This window comes from Notolabrus celidotus, chromosome 14, assembly GCF_009762535.1.
Source record: "Notolabrus celidotus isolate fNotCel1 chromosome 14, fNotCel1.pri, whole genome shotgun sequence".
Classification (NCBI taxonomy): domain Eukaryota; kingdom Metazoa; phylum Chordata; class Actinopteri; order Labriformes; family Labridae; genus Notolabrus; species Notolabrus celidotus.
In genome coordinates, this window is record NC_048285.1 from 4,610,922 (window position 1) to 4,626,590 (window position 15,669).

General features: G+C 41.1%; 1 protein-coding gene across 2 annotated transcripts in view; it reads left to right on the top strand.

The window, feature by feature from the left end:
• lrrc75a (leucine rich repeat containing 75A) overlaps window positions 1–15,669 on the top strand; it is a 59,071-nt gene that overhangs the window by 25,593 nt on the left and 17,809 nt on the right. For both annotated transcript variants that reach the window (XM_034700375.1, XM_034700376.1), the window contains exon 3: window positions 5,319–5,431. In XM_034700375.1, coding sequence (XP_034556266.1) covers window positions 5,319–5,431 — 113 coding nt within the window. The remainder of the gene's footprint in view (window positions 1–5,318; window positions 5,432–15,669) is intronic.

Below are 15,669 nucleotides of genomic sequence, written 5' to 3' on the forward strand. Positions count from 1 at the left end.
ATCTGCATCAGTTATATAATGAAAATATTTGCAGACAGTGTAAAAACTCCTGTTAATGTACACAGAACCAAAAGCTACTGACACCCTTCTGTTTTACAAATCAAACATTTAAAAGCCTTGGTGCTGCGATTGCTTTAAAATAAAGCAGCTTCCTCTTTGATATCTTTAAACACAGCGTTTCCTTCTGCAGACCTGAGATCCAGACTGGACTCTGCCGTCTTCCAGGTCTTCCCCTGCACCTTGAGACCATTAAAACAAGAGATATAAGATTGAATTATCTGAACAATTCATCTGCAGGATGGAGGAACAGTTTAGCGGTAATGCACCGGTGTGTGTGTGCATGGCATGCGGTGAAAAATTGGACCAAAGTAATGGCTCAATTTGCGCTGTGAAAACCAACTTTATCAGCAGGCTGGCCAGAGGGGAAGGAGCAGAGATGAAGCAGACTGAGATGGAGACAGAGGGGAGAGGAGAGGTCATCATTCCTCCAGAGATTCATAGATTTGCTCTGTATCAATAATGTAAGGAGAGATAGAGGAGCGGAGGAAGGACAACAGAGACAGAGGGAGGCTAAGGTCGACGTAGAAATAGAGAGACGGGAAAGAGAAAGGAGGAGAGCTGGAGTGAGATATAGAAAAGGCCACAATGAAACCACAAGGCTCCAGCCTCGCATCGACCCGCCCCTCCTCCCCTTCACTTCAGAATGATTCAATTCATGCAGCTTTATTGACACAACGAGACCTCTCTTACTGTTCATTAACAAGAGCGAAGGTGCAAAACACAAAATCAATATGTCTCTACCGACACAACACAAATCAACAAAAACCAGAGAGCTCAGGGTCAAACCTTCTCCCCTTCAAAATATGTCAAAATATCAGAATTGGTTCACTTTTGATCCTTAAAACAACCAATCTGGAGGCAAACTATAACCTATCAATGTAGAGGCGTAGATTTGGCTTCACTTCCATACATATTTCTGTTCCTGCCTCTTTTAAGGGTTTTCATCAGACCAGAAGCCTGACCACTGAAAGCAGAGCGTGCAGTCTGCATCATAACGTGAAATACGATCTGGTGATAACACAGAGTGTTTTATTCTGAAAATTAACCCAATGTTTTCATTTTGTTTTGGTGCCTGACTTCCTGTCCCGCTCCATCTGCTCTGTTGAGTTGATGCGTTGTGCTCCGGCATCCGGCAAAAATACAAGTCTTGTGTATCTCATCCGGATGGCTAAGACCTGCTGGATCAGAGACGCAGCCGGAACGGAGCGGATCCAGTGGAAGTTAACACATTGACTAGAACTGAGATCTATCAGATCTGGTGAAGGATTTGAGACGGACCAGACACGGATCTGGTGGAACTTGGCCGTGATCCCTCGTTTTAAATGTTGCACAAAGATCTGATTCATGATGTTAAATCTGTTTAAAAGACCGTTTTTATTTCATGTGATCTGGTTTCTGTTTGTAGTCTGAGTCATATCGTCTTCTTGCAGCAAATCACTCTGTTGAGAGCAGAAAAGGTGACATAATGTAGGTTATATTTGTCGTCATCAAGAGAGCTCTGCATGTGAGTGCAGCTGTCCAATCACGGCTGTCGTTTTGCAGATCAAACTCAGTTCTCACAATGACTATCATGAGGAGAAGTGCCACGCTGACCCGGATCAGAGAACGTTTAGGAGCCAGCATGAAAAGTCAGAGTTTGTTCTTCACTCTGAATCAAAAATGTGAATTTATGCAGTAAAAACAAATTGTCCTCCACTTTTTAGCCGCGTCTGACCAAGCACTCACAAGAACATCCTCACAGTTTCTCTGCGGGAATCATTATCGCTTCATTTCATTTGAAAAAGAGAGGTTAATTTGCCGGCTGCAGAGCTGGATGGACTGGTTCTCTGAGTCTCCTCTGGGCATCACTTCAAAATCACTCCCTCAAAAAACCCTCTGCTAGGTAAATTGTTTTCCTGCTTCACTTTTCGACTCACCACACCTGAATGTTTATTTTTGTATCGTACAGTTCAGGAAACACTGCTGCACTTACCTGAGTCTCCTCATGAGTTAATGCTTCACAAAGTCGACTGAAGCCTCTTAGAAGCCTGCTGTTATAATTTAGAGGATGCAACAACTGTAATTTCTGTCGTAAGCTGCAATTTGAAAACTTATGTGAGGTTCACGCTGCAAGAAAAACAAGCCCTGATACTCCACTTCTGACGAAAGCAAACAGAGTCCTGATTTTTTTTTATCCTTTCATGAGAATTAGTGCCGCCATGATGTCCCTGAGTCTGCTCCCGAAGAACATCATGGCTGCAGTTATTCACATTATAAAGATTGAACATGCTCAATATGTAAAGGCAAAGACAGCTGCACTCTCTGGATTGTCGCTAATTCTTCCTGACCGCTATCTGCCATGTTCGTTTACCCTAATAAAAAAACACAACTGCATTTCACTGCAAGACATTTCTAAGAGTGGACTCTGGTTGTTCATGACTGGAATCTGTTAGCGTGTGGAGTGCTGTGGTGGTCATATTGTAGCCGGACACCCACTGCAGTAACAGAGCGGTTAAATCAGTCATCATTTATCATCATGTCTTGGGTTCCATCACGTTTTCAACGTCGGATAAGATTTCAAAAAGTCAGAGTGGGCCAGTCTTAAAGGTGACATATCATGCAAAATGGACTTTTTAATGGTTCTCTACCTGAAATATGTGTCCCTGGCATGTCTACAAACCCCCCGAAAATGAAATAAATCCATTCTGCCCCTGTTCTGATTTCTCCACCTTTCTGTAAATGTGTGTGAAACGAGCCGTTTCAGACTACCGTGTTTTTGTTACGTAACAACAATATCCGGTCTGTCATGGAGTCAGAGCTCGGAGCTTGTTCAGCCCATAGACTGTACAAAATACAACTCAACCCCTCCTCTGTTTTTCATTACCTGCACACGTGTGCTAACAAGGAGCTTAGGAGGGAGGCATGCTAGTTGTAGGCTGTCTTAATAAACACAAAGGTCGGTTTTGCTCCCCACGTCTGCAGATTTGAAGATCTAGTGGATGATTTTTTATTTATCATGGATAAGTGCTAGCACTAGTTAGCATAGCCACATAGCTACATGTTTGTAGCTGTAGCTGTGTACCAAGACACACGTCGACATACTGATAAATAAAACAACAAGAAACACTAAATCTGTAACCAATGGTTCAGAAAGGTCCTGCTGCAGGCGCCTCTCCGTCAGGATCAGATTCTGGATCAGATTCAGAGGGTTGAAGTAAAGCGGGTCTGTGAGCAGCCGTGTATATTCAGCCAACATGTAAACATTAGATCAACGTGCTGGAGAGCAGATGGGATATCCACTTCATGAGGGGGCGTGGTCAGAGAGAAAACCGACTGTTCTGAGCAGGGCTGAAGAAGAGGGTTCTTCAGGCAAGTGTTTTTTTGAGCATAAACTTTAAAGACATGTTTTGGGGACCTCTTAGACCAACATATATTGATGAAAAAAGCGTGATATGTCACCTTTAAGTTTGGTGTTTTACTGAGCAGTAAATTGATGGACAGAAAATTCTGCTTTGTTATAATATACAACCAACAAAAACAAATCCAACTGACCTGGAAAAAAAATAAAGTAAATCAAAGGTCCCAAAAACTGCAGTTCCTTGAGTGTCCACTTGAGGCTGGTCCCAAAAGTAAGTCCACCCTCATTAGGCTTCAAAAGACGTTTTTGACTTAAGGAACTTTAACCTCAGAACAAAAGACTTTACCTCTGAACGAGGTGCGTTTCGACCGGGGGAACCAGGGTCTAATTTTGGTTCAGGGGTAGATAATCTCCCCCCTGAAAAGCCCCTGCTTGGGGGGTAGTACTTTTCAAAGGTCCTGGGACTTTTGGTTGAACGTTACGGTGTTTGTGGAATTTACACATTTGTTGACACACAGAGGGAGTTCCTGGGAGTGCATAATAGTTTAGTTTTTTATTAAGATTTCAAAATGTTATTTAATATAATTTTTTTCTCCATACGTCACTGGCCTGATTTGAACAATCTACCCCGGACTTCAGCCCGCGGTTGAAACGCAGACAACAATGGGGGCACAGGAACCTTTTAGTTGAGGGGAAAGTAGTTCTGGGGGCTAAAAGACCCCGGAACTCTTGGTTGAAATGCACCTATATTAAAATGTTTACAGCCCAGAACAAAAACAGATTTGGTCTCTTTTGTCAGCAATTCATGTGATACTTGAGTATAATGAAGATACTTTAAGGCTTGTACTCAAGTAATATTTGACCACCTGACCTGACTTCTCCCAGAATCATTGTCTGGTATGGATATCTGCGCTTTTACTGAGGTGTTTTCAGGTTCTACATCCATTGCTAGTTAAATTAGGTTCTGATTTGTTTGATAACTTGAGATTTGTTAAACCTCTTCCTCTTCAGCTCCACCTTCTTGTCCAAATGTCTTTGTCACTCCTCGTCCCAGAAAACTAACATGGCTGCATCAGTTTCCTGAACTTGTAGCACCAAAAGTTGACAAATCCTACTCTATTTTCATAACCGAGGTGTCAAACTGAATCATACCGTTGTGAAATAGTGTTGAACACTTACTGTATATATAATTCCTCTTATTTTTGAACTATATGATTATTCTGCTGCTCTACAAGCTGCACTCGAACAAAAGGAGGTGAGCGAAAGTCACCCCAGGTAGTAAAGATGGAGCAATTATGGACACAGCCAATCAACACACCGTGAGGCATTCAATTCCCCAACCTCAAAGAGTGTGTGTGTGTGTTGTTGTGTGTATGTGTGTGTTGGGCCCTTCATATCAGGAACTTGACATTACCAGAAGGTGTGTTTATTAATTCTTTGCTCCATTGGTCTTTAAATCCTTTAATTATATCCTCTTGTCTTTCTCTCGTCAGTTTCTGCTCCAACACTTCACCGCTCTGTCGCTCTCTGTGATGATATTGTGTCCAAAGTGACATTTTCCCTCTCTCTCCAAGTCCCCTGTGTGTACAGCTCTGCTCCCCGTGCAGCCTCTGACTGACAGCATGAAAGAACATGCACCTGTAACATTCATGTTCACCTGTTAGATTCATCTCTTTAGACTTTATGCTAAACGTCTTACAGGTTACTTAACGAAGCTGAAAGGATTCTATTGAATCTTCATTTTTACCTAATCCGGTCGATTGATCTGCCACCACCCTTAAATGAGCTGGTTGACATCATTAATATCTGTCAGTCAGGTGTTAAAGTTATCATTCATAAACCACCTGTAGCGTTTCATTATCACCTAACACCTCTGAAACTGAGCTGATAGTTTGTGTCTCTTTCTGTTTTCGTCCAATAGGAGGGCGACTCTCTCGGGGCGATGGAGAAGGTTTGTCGTCAGCTGACGTATCATTTGAGTCCGCACTCTCAGTGGAGGAGACAAGGCCTGCTGAAGAGGAAACCCCAGGCTTGGTGAGTGACTCTGTGTGCGTGATGGTACAGTATGCGCCTCTGTTTTCTTCTCAGTGTGTCAGCAGTGTGTCATCATCTGCTGCCCCTTAAGATGCCTCGGATGAATCTGCTGGAGTCTCTGTGTTTTTATTTCCTCACTCCCTCGTGGATGCAGATTGACACGTTTTTTCCTTCCTGTCAAATAATCCCCCTTTTAAACATTTATTATTGCCTAAGTTATTTCTCATGATTGGATTGGAGTCTGACTTTTAATCAAACAGCTAAATATTGCAGCATTGGAAGTTTTATCTCTGAGCTGTGGGTGTAATTTAATCACTTTGCATTGCAACAGAACTCCTCTTTGCTCGGGCATAATGTGAAAGCCTCTGCAGCCAAAGGATTAATGTGACATATAGTTATACAGCAATGTTACACAATATGCAAATCACTCATGAAAAGCAACTTTAGACGGTTAATCCATATGTGTCTGCTGTGTAAAGCAAACCCAGCAAAGAATTACCGTCAGGCTTCAGAGAGCTACTTAATGTATGCAAACACTGTATTAAACATCATGCATCCAAAAGCAGCATTTAGGATGCATCTACACACAGCATACAGGAATTAAAGTAAAGCATTCACAGCGTAAAGCAGAACAAACACAGATCATCCTCCGGTGTGTGAGCTGATTCAGGATTACCTTTAGGAAATGTTTGAATGTTTTTTTCTCTTCTCTGATGCAGAGTAATGCAAGGAAGCCTCTTTACTGCAGATTGGAAAAAAGGGTGAAGGGTTGATCTTGAGAAAAAAATGTTAAAAAAAGAGTCCCAAATTATTAACTTATGGATAAACTGTCAAAAATTGGAGAAAGAAAGACATGATAATAAGAAGAAAAAGTTGAAATTTTGGGGCAAAGAAGTAAAGTATTGGAATCATAATTATAATATAAAATGTTACAAAATGTGAGAATGCCATAATTTTGAGATAATAAGTAGAAATAATGGGATTGAAAGATAAATATTGAGATTACATGTCATTTTTTTGAGATAAGTCAAAGTGATGAGATTTGAAGTCAATATTATGAGAGAAAAAAACAAATGTATGAGGTAAGCAGTCATAATAATGTGATAAAAAGTAAAAGAAGTGAGGAAAAATCAAAATAATGAAATAAAAGTCAAAGAAATTAGATAAAAAGTCGTATTAATGACGTAAACAGTCCCAATAAGGAAATAAAAAGGCAAGATAATGAGATTAAAAGTCATAATAGTGATATAAAAAGTCAATAATGAGATAAAAAGTCACAAAGACACAAAAAGTCATGATAAAAGTAATGATAGTGAGATAAAAAGTCATGATAAAAGTCATGATAAAAGTCATGATAGTGAGATAAAAGTCACAATAATGATATGAAAGTCATTATAAAGAGGTAAAAAGTCATAACTATGAGAGGAAAAGTCACAATAATGAAATAAAAGTCATAATAATGAGATTAAAAGTCAAGATAATGATATTTATGACTTTATACTTAGTATCTTTTTCCCAAGTCTTCCTCTTTTTTCTTAAATTGGCTTTCATAATGTTAGGAATGGAGAAATTATAAGTTGACACATTGGGGTGTGTTATAGGAGGATATAAGACTGAGAAAGATCAGAGTATGTCCACTATCAGACCTTTTTTGCCAAAATTCTCAATATAAGACTGAACTGTTCGATACGGCATTCACGGTCTAATACGCTCCTGTGATTTGCGTTATTTTCAGTTTAACTGGTGCATATGAGACCATGGACGCCGTACCAAACCCTCCTGGTCCTAACACACTCTAACCAAGGGACCATGAGCTCACCAGGATAATGTTTACTTGCTTATGAACCAGAGGGAGATTATTTGCTCTTTAGATTCAGAAGTCTTGAACAAAAGAGGATTTATTGTCTCATTAACTCTTTGTAAGTTTCCTGATTTTGAGCCTACAGTGAGTTTATTACTTGATCAGACTATTTTAGTGAAAGTGCAGAAAATAAAGCAAACATGACGATTACATTTACTCTAAAGGAATCAATGACTCTTCTTCTTCTCCTCATGACTCGCCTCGTCTGTGAACCCGATCCCAGCGTGATGCATCGCATCACAATCTAACTCCAGCGCTGAGATACGATGCGTCCTGGTGGGAGCAGATGGCAGAAAAATGACACTGTGGCAGGAGTCCCACTGCTGTGTGAATGTAGGAGCAGTGGGAAATGAAAATCTCTCCTTCTCAGTTGTTAGCGTGAATTTCAGGTGTCACCTCCTCGAGGAAACAGTTTGAGGAGGAGAGGGAGGAATAACAGTTCACAGTAGACCTGAAGATTGGATCCCTGCAGAGTGTTTGGGTGTTTGTCACAGGCGACAGAAGGTTTGCTGTTGAAGCAGAGACTCACCTATAATGGGATTAAAGGAGGCTGGAGATGAAAATGAAATGAGTTCAGTAATTATCTTAAGTAATTCTGAACTGGTGGATTTAATCACCTCGCTGTGTCGCAGTCAGCACTTCAGGCTGTCATGAACTCCAGTCCAAGTGGTTTGCAGGGAAGGAGAGAGAGAGGCCATGTTCACTCTGAGTCCAGGGGCAAAGACGAGATTGAATCATCTTTTTACATGGACGACACAAAAACACTCACACCAACACACACTTCTGCATGGTTATTACGTCAGCTCCTTCTGGAGTCAACAAGAAGGATGAAAATGTCTCTGTTCAGATAAAAAGTCAGGACTCACAGAGGACTCAAGCGAGCACTTTGCATGTGGCACCATCTTTCATATCTGCTTTTACTTTTTTTTTTTTTCTCTTGTCTGCATATATATTTCTGGTTTGTGTCATGTTTGTCACAAACTGTCAAATATTAATGCAATTTATTCTTGCAGCAAAAGAAAAGAAAGAAAACCTTTTTCTTCTGTGCTTGTGACTGTGTGCATGCAACCATCACCATCCCTCTTAGAACTCTGGCCTATCTTTTATTGACAGCTAATATCATGTTCTGTAAAAGAGGGCGTGCACACCTAGGTGGGCCAAAAAAAAATAAATAAGAGAAAGTGAAAGAAAGATTACATAAGGATATACAAAGGGACAGGGAGAGAGAAGGAGAGAGAGACCTAACACACTTAGATGGAGAGGGACCATCTCACCATGATGCCAAAAAAACTCTGTGGGGTGATACTAATGATTAAGCAACCCTTAGTGTCCACAATCATTACTGAAGCTTGGGTCGCAGAGGGTTGCCGCCGTGCTGTGTTCTATTTGTGTAACAAGACCACCACTGGTGCAGATGAAACCACTTGGGTCAGATCAGCCGAGCGGAACGGCCCGGCACCCGGGCCGCGAGAGCAGTCAGACCGAAGGGCCCAACCCACCACGGGAGACCCAGGCCAGGGGACAAGCCAAGGACCCAGACCGGAAGCAAGCAGGTACCGCCGGAGCACCCAGGGCTACCCCCAGGTCACCCAGTAGGAGGAAAGGGGGGCGAGGGGGGAGAGATCCTGCAGCCCCCCCAAGGGACACCCCCACAACACCGCCCCCACAGCCCCCCAAGACGGAGCCAAAGGAGCCACCAGGGCCGAGGGGGCCCGGCACCAGGAGCAGACAGCCAGGCAGACGGGCAGGACCAGGACCAGAGCCCACCAACCGGCAGTGAGGCGGATTAAAATAGGGGGGGCAGGAAGGGAGGCGGGAGAGAGGGGGGAGAGCTGTAGTGCACTACTGCATCACAATCCGCCGCCCCCCCCCCCCGTATAAAACCCGTCCCCCCGACCCTATATCTTTACCTATATCAGTATCTAGTGAGGTGCATTAAAATAGGGGGGGGGCGGATGGGGGGGCGGGAGAGAGGGGGGAGAGCCGTAGCGCACTACTGCACCACAATCTGCCCCCCCCCCAGTATAAAACCGGTCCACCCAACCCCCATATCTGCTTTTACTGCTTCTGCCTGCTATGTGTTGGATTAAGACGTTAGACAGCTGTTTCTGAAGGTACAGTACCTTAATCAGGCTGTCTTTATAATATTTAGATTTCACATACTGAGCATTGGTTACAACAAGGGTTGGCCTTGAAAAACATTTTGAAAATTAAGAGTCATAAATGATAAACTTATAGATAAACTGTCAAAAAGTGGAGAAAGTAAGACAATGATAATGATGAAAAGTCAAAATTATGACTAAAAAGTTGAAATTCTGAGAAAAGAAGTACACATTTTGAGTCATAATTATAAGATAAATGTCAAAAATTTGAGAATGCCATAGTTGTGTGCTAAAAAGTCAAAATAATGAGAAAAAAAATCAAAATTATGGGATAAGAAGTCAAGATAATGTTATTGAAATTCAAAATAATGGGGAAAAAAACAAATTATGAGAAAAAAAATCGTAATAATGAGGTAAAAAGACAAGATAATAAAGTAAAAATCACAATAATTAAATAAAAAGTAACAATAATGGGATAAATAGCCACAGTAATGAGGTGACAACGGCCTGATCACATCTCACGCCAAGAAATATAGAAAACGTAAACATCCGCCACAGATTTGAGATTAAGATGAACTTATTTTCTATATTTCTGTGGACTCAACTGGACTGTTATGATTACATAAACTTGATTATCTAGCTAATCCATTGAGAGCTTAGTAATTATAATATTCTTGAAAAAAATAAAAAATAAAAAATAAATAATAATATTCTTGACCCGCTTCTTGAGGATATCTTAGTCCTTGGACGCCGTTAGCCTTGTGATTTAACAGAAGCTATAGTCCTGTAAAGACGATCTTTACAGCAGAAATAAACATGTTTACAGCCTGGTTCAAAAAACAGTTTAGTTCTGAATAGCTCATTTCTCTATCAGCACACACTGTACTGGGGGTGGTTTTTTTTCATAACGCAGCATTTTCTAAAATATTAAGATTACGAGTTTTGCATTACGTGAGGCACAGCTGACTTGATTGACAGGTGGGAACACTGTAGCTGTTGGCGAGGAGGCTCAAAGCCCGCCTCTTTACCTCACACTAGCTCGACAGAAGTGATTTCAACATTTACAGAGAACAAGGATTTAAATTACAGCAGATGACAAAGAATTTAAAAACATGAAGTCTAAAATGTGGATCTGTATGTGTGTGTGCGTGTGTTTGTGACACAGCACTTTCTGTTTGGCTCCACTCTGTCTCCTTCAGGCCAAAATTACAACATGACTCATTATTTTTTGAATACTCTCTTTTAAACGTTACACAAACATCTTGGAGCTGCCAGTGTCGTGACTCAGATTCCTTAGACTGTGTTGTTGTTTGTGGAAAATAAGATAAAGACACACAAACAGGAAGAGACAAGTGCCTCAACATTTTAATGTTTGTGTGTTGATTGTGTCGGCCGATAACTCTTTACTCTCCTGAACCAGATGTTTTATGCGTTGTAAAGAAAAAGCATGAAGTTGAAAAATGAGTGATACTCTTGATGAACTTTTTCCAAACTCTGCAAAACAAACTCCTTCCTCTGTGATCTGTGTGTGAGGACATTAGAGCCCAAACTCTCACGTTGAGGTCTGACACCACTGACAGCGTGTTGGACGGTAACAGGACTCAGGATCAGACCCAGCTGGGCCCAGCAGCTCTGATCTGAACTTTTCTTCTATGCAGAAAATAAAGAGATGCTTCAGACGTGAAGACGAGCCACGGTTCTGTTCAAGAAGGAGCGCACTGTTTGCAAAATGTAAATCAACTGGCCGGCAGTTTGTTATTGTCCATTCAACAAGAGTAGTTGTGGTTGTGAATCACGAGCAGGACTTAAGAGGCTTACTGTTGGTTGTCTGGCTGCTGAACAACGGCTCCTTTCAGCGTCCTCAAAGTCCACTCAGAGGTTTAAGAGGAGGCAGCTGAACGTGCAGACCTGCTCTCCTCTCTGTTTAACAGCCCAGTCTGAAACCCAGTGGAGAGAACTGAGACACAACTTAAGAGCAGATATCCTGCAGGCAAGCAGAGTGTGGACGAGACATTTCCCCTAAAGAAGGATGGGCTTCACCCGTCAGCTGTGTCAGATCGAGGCTGTATTTTAGGGTTTGAGGAGGGAGTTTGGAGGCAGGAGCCAAACGTCATGATTTGATAATCAAGACTGAGCTAAAATAATAAAGGAGAAGTAACATTTTAATCATATATCTCAACCAGATTTGCCTTCCAAATATTTCTGCATGCCTCGCAAAACAATGACATCATGCATCGTGAGAAGATGTCAGCACAGAGTCCAGGTAGTAATTATGGTGGACAATGTACAATGTTGGTTATGTGATGCACAGAAAAGATGGAACACCTGCAGGGTGATGAAACATTTCTTGACGCAGCATGACTGTAAATATCAGGCGTGCCGTACATTTGATGCTCTATGCTGCCGGTGTTTTGGTTCAAAGGGTGACCTTGTTATCTGGCGACTCCCAGCCAAATGTGTCTGTCTTTGGTTTTTATTAGAGCTGTATATCTGATGAGAATATTTTGACTCAAAACACTAAACTTGGCTACATTTGGGAGGATGTTTTAACAGTTGTTGTAAATAAGAAAATAACTGACGCGTTTGGCTGAAAGTGCCAAGTTAACACGGTCACTCTTTAAGCTGGAACACCGGTCAACGAGCAATTCCCAGTCCCAGCAGAGAAGTGAAGGTACGCATCTCCTTTGTTGACCTGGAAAACCTTTGGAGACCTACTTTTTTTACACAGCGAATCCACAGGAAGTTATCAAGAATTGGATCGACAGGACAGATTAGCAAGATCTTGTTTGTTTGGCCAGATAATCAAATGAAACCTGGATCTGTTGAACTGGCTTCACAGTACAGGTCTCTGGAGCTCTGGTTAGAAGCACTCTTTGGATAGGTGCACATGTGGACATTAAGTAAAAGACATCACAACAGCACTCACTATTTAACCATTGAGGTACCTCATCAGTTTCAGCAAGCTCATGTAGAGACTGTTAAAGACAGAAATGTTGAGGGTCCAGACTTTCTGAGGGCTGGATGTTTAAACCTGTTTAGGCATCCACCGTTGTTCGTACGTTTTGATTCTTGAGACAGAGAATAATTTGAATATCTCTTTACGTTTCTTAAACTATGAATCTGACTGTGACAGATCGACAGTATAAATATCACAAAGACTTTCTCTAATAGAGACGAGGTAAAAAAATCCTAATCAGCCTTTTTATATTCATCTGTATTGCAATCAGTTCTCCCTCCACCGCTTTGTGAAACACTTCAGAGAGGCATTCTGCTTACACAACGTTTAAGCTCTCCAAAATAAAATCATTACAGGTCCTTCAGTTCAGGCTTTTGAAGTTAATAAAGTGGCTGGAGAGACTCCAGTATGGCATCCAATGACTTTTATTGGAGCAGCAAGCCAAAAAGCCGCAGCCGGCAAGACGTAGACTGACAACCAACGAGTAAACAAGTGCCTGTCTGTCCTCCCTCTGGCCCTGGACCCGGTCCTGTCTCTCTGCCTGCCCTGGTTTTTGCATCTGTGTGTTTTTTTAACAGTTGGAAGTAAATAAAAAGGTTTGGGATTGAGATTTACATCAGAAGCAGACACAAATACGATCAATCTTCAGCTTCATTAAGAATGAATATCCCTCCCCTGTTATCGGCTGTCGTCTGGCTCTGCCTGTCTGTCTGCCGCCTGCTGACCGGCTGGCTGTGGACGCCGCATTGGCTTCCTCCCACCTGAGCTCTGACAGCCTGCAGAGAGAGGTCGAGTGTTGACTCAGGATGTCTGAGCTGCTCCGCTTCGTCTCACCAGCAGGCAGCTCCAGGTGGGGACGAAACCGGCTCTGAAATCTACCAGTATTTCAATATTATACATAGGAGTGAAGGACCAAGTGGACAGTTACGTTGAATACCGGCAGTGTTTTAATCCAAAGCAGGACACTTTTGATGCTCTGAAATATTGAATTCTCCTGCAGGATTTTAAAAATGTGAAAGGAATCTCTTTCAGGCGGAGAGACAGAAAAAAAAAAGCTTTGAAAATGGAAATGTGGAGTTTCTGGTTTTTGAAGCAGGCCGTTTTCTTCCCTGTAGGGAGCCATTGATTCGTCAGCTTGTTCACTCTCACACTCCGTCACTGCAAACATTAATTTACTGTCATGAGTAAAAACAGGGCTGAGACTGAGGAAGTGTTTAGAGTTATTTGTTGATGAAATAGTGCAAATGAAGCCTGACATTCATCAGCTGACGTGAGCAGGTCTGGGGTGAATTAGATATGGATTGATTTGCCTTTCGAGGCCAAGAGAGGTGCTTTATATCCAAGTTTTAGGACCAAGCAGTGACTTAAGGCACACACAGAAATGTGAGTTTTTTGGTAGATTAGTTTTGGTTCACCTTGTGTATCTGGCTCGATTTCCTCTCTCATTTTAGCTCAGTTTTGTTCTCCTCCACTTTCAAAGGGGGAGTATTTTAGCCTCTAAATTTTCTAGTTTCCTCTCAATTTTTCAACTTTGGCTTTATGCTGAATGGAAAACAAACTTTAAATGTAACAGGGAAGTTCATAAAAAATATTTAAAAAAATAGAATAATAATTAATAAAAAAAAATAAAAAAAAATTACACAATATAAAAAAGCAATTATTAATTATCAATTATTAAAGATGTAGGAACAATTTAATGAAACAAAATACAGTTTTACATTTGTATACATATATAAAAGATTATATTACATGAATTTATACAGAAATAAAATGATAAATCAATTTTAAAAATTAAATTGTTTTGGATTAACTATAATACTACAACTTAATATTATTGTTTTCATATAGGCATTTATCCCTCTATGATTTAATCATCACTTTATTTAATTCTCTCATTTTTTATTGTCTCTTTTTAATTTCATTATTGCCTCTTTGACATTTCCATTCTTATTTTTAGTTCCAGTATTACAGGTTTATTTGTCATAGGTTTTTTTCAACGTGCTGCATTTAGACAGAATAATGTTTGATAATTTTCTCGTCAAATAATCCCTGAAATCGATATTTAATCCTTTAAAATATAAAAATATTGACATTTTTCCCTCTCTGACGTAAAAGAAAATAATTAAACACGACCCAAACCACATGGATAGCCTCTTTGAAGGGCTGATAAACATGAATAGATTACAGCTTTACTGTCTTCTGTAAAGATCACGTTACCATAAATAAACAATCCATCATTCCTGAGCTGAGGTGGACGAAGAAGTAAGCAAACACTACAAACTAATACATAACTGATGAATGTGGCTGCAGACGTTTCAGCTGTCAGTGTGATTCATCCGTTACAGCATCTGAATGTCTCACGGCTGTTTGGTGCCAGCATTCATCATCTTTAGAATTGTTTCACTTTAATTTCAAGATTTTCTTTTTGTGGCAGAATTCAGAACGTCCATCCGTCCACACTGTAATAAAATCGAGAGTCACATTGCAGAGAACAGAGTGGGGTGATTCGATCAGGGCGGGGAGAACGTATGTCACATTTAAAAGAGAGGAAAGAAGCGTCTGTGTGATTGTTTCTCTCAAGCAGGACGACAGTTTTGAGTTTCTTTTGATCTTTATCATCCCTTTTTCTCTCTCTGCTCTTCATGTCCCCTGTGCCTCCTGTTTCAATCCTTCCTCAAGTCTAAAATGTCTCTCTGATTCATGTCCTGCTAATTTGGTGCAAAACTCTCTCTCTTCTTGACTGGTGTCCACAGAGCGAGAGGATTTGCTATATTGTGCATCAATGAGACGGCTGGATTAACACTTATCTTATGTCTCAAACTGTCCTTCACATATGTCTCTACAAATACAGTTGCGGAATTCAGCAGCATGCTCAGAGTTGTCTAATACTTGTAGTGGGAACTTTAACTTTGGTCCCCTCGTGTTAACACAGGCTCTAACTAACAGTGGTGAGATAATGACGTGTTAAAGTTAATCCCTGTCCAAAGCACTTGGACTCATTTCCTTTCTTTAATCCAATCCTTTGTTCTCTTTCCCATGACTCGTCCTCCGATCCATCCTCTCTGCCCTCCATCCCAGGGCCCGAATTGTACCCACCGTGTGCAGCGTGGTCGCTCTCCGGCTGCAGATAGCTTTGCAATAAGTCTGAGCACACAGAAGAGAACAGGAGAAACAATAGAGCACCCATTTCTATAAATATATGAGACTGTGATAGGAGCGTCAGTGTGCCAGCAGCAGGAGACATGAAAGATTCAAAAGGAAAGGTGATTCAGGAGAATCGTGGTTTAACAGTCTGCTCTGAAAGCACTCAGAAGTAAAA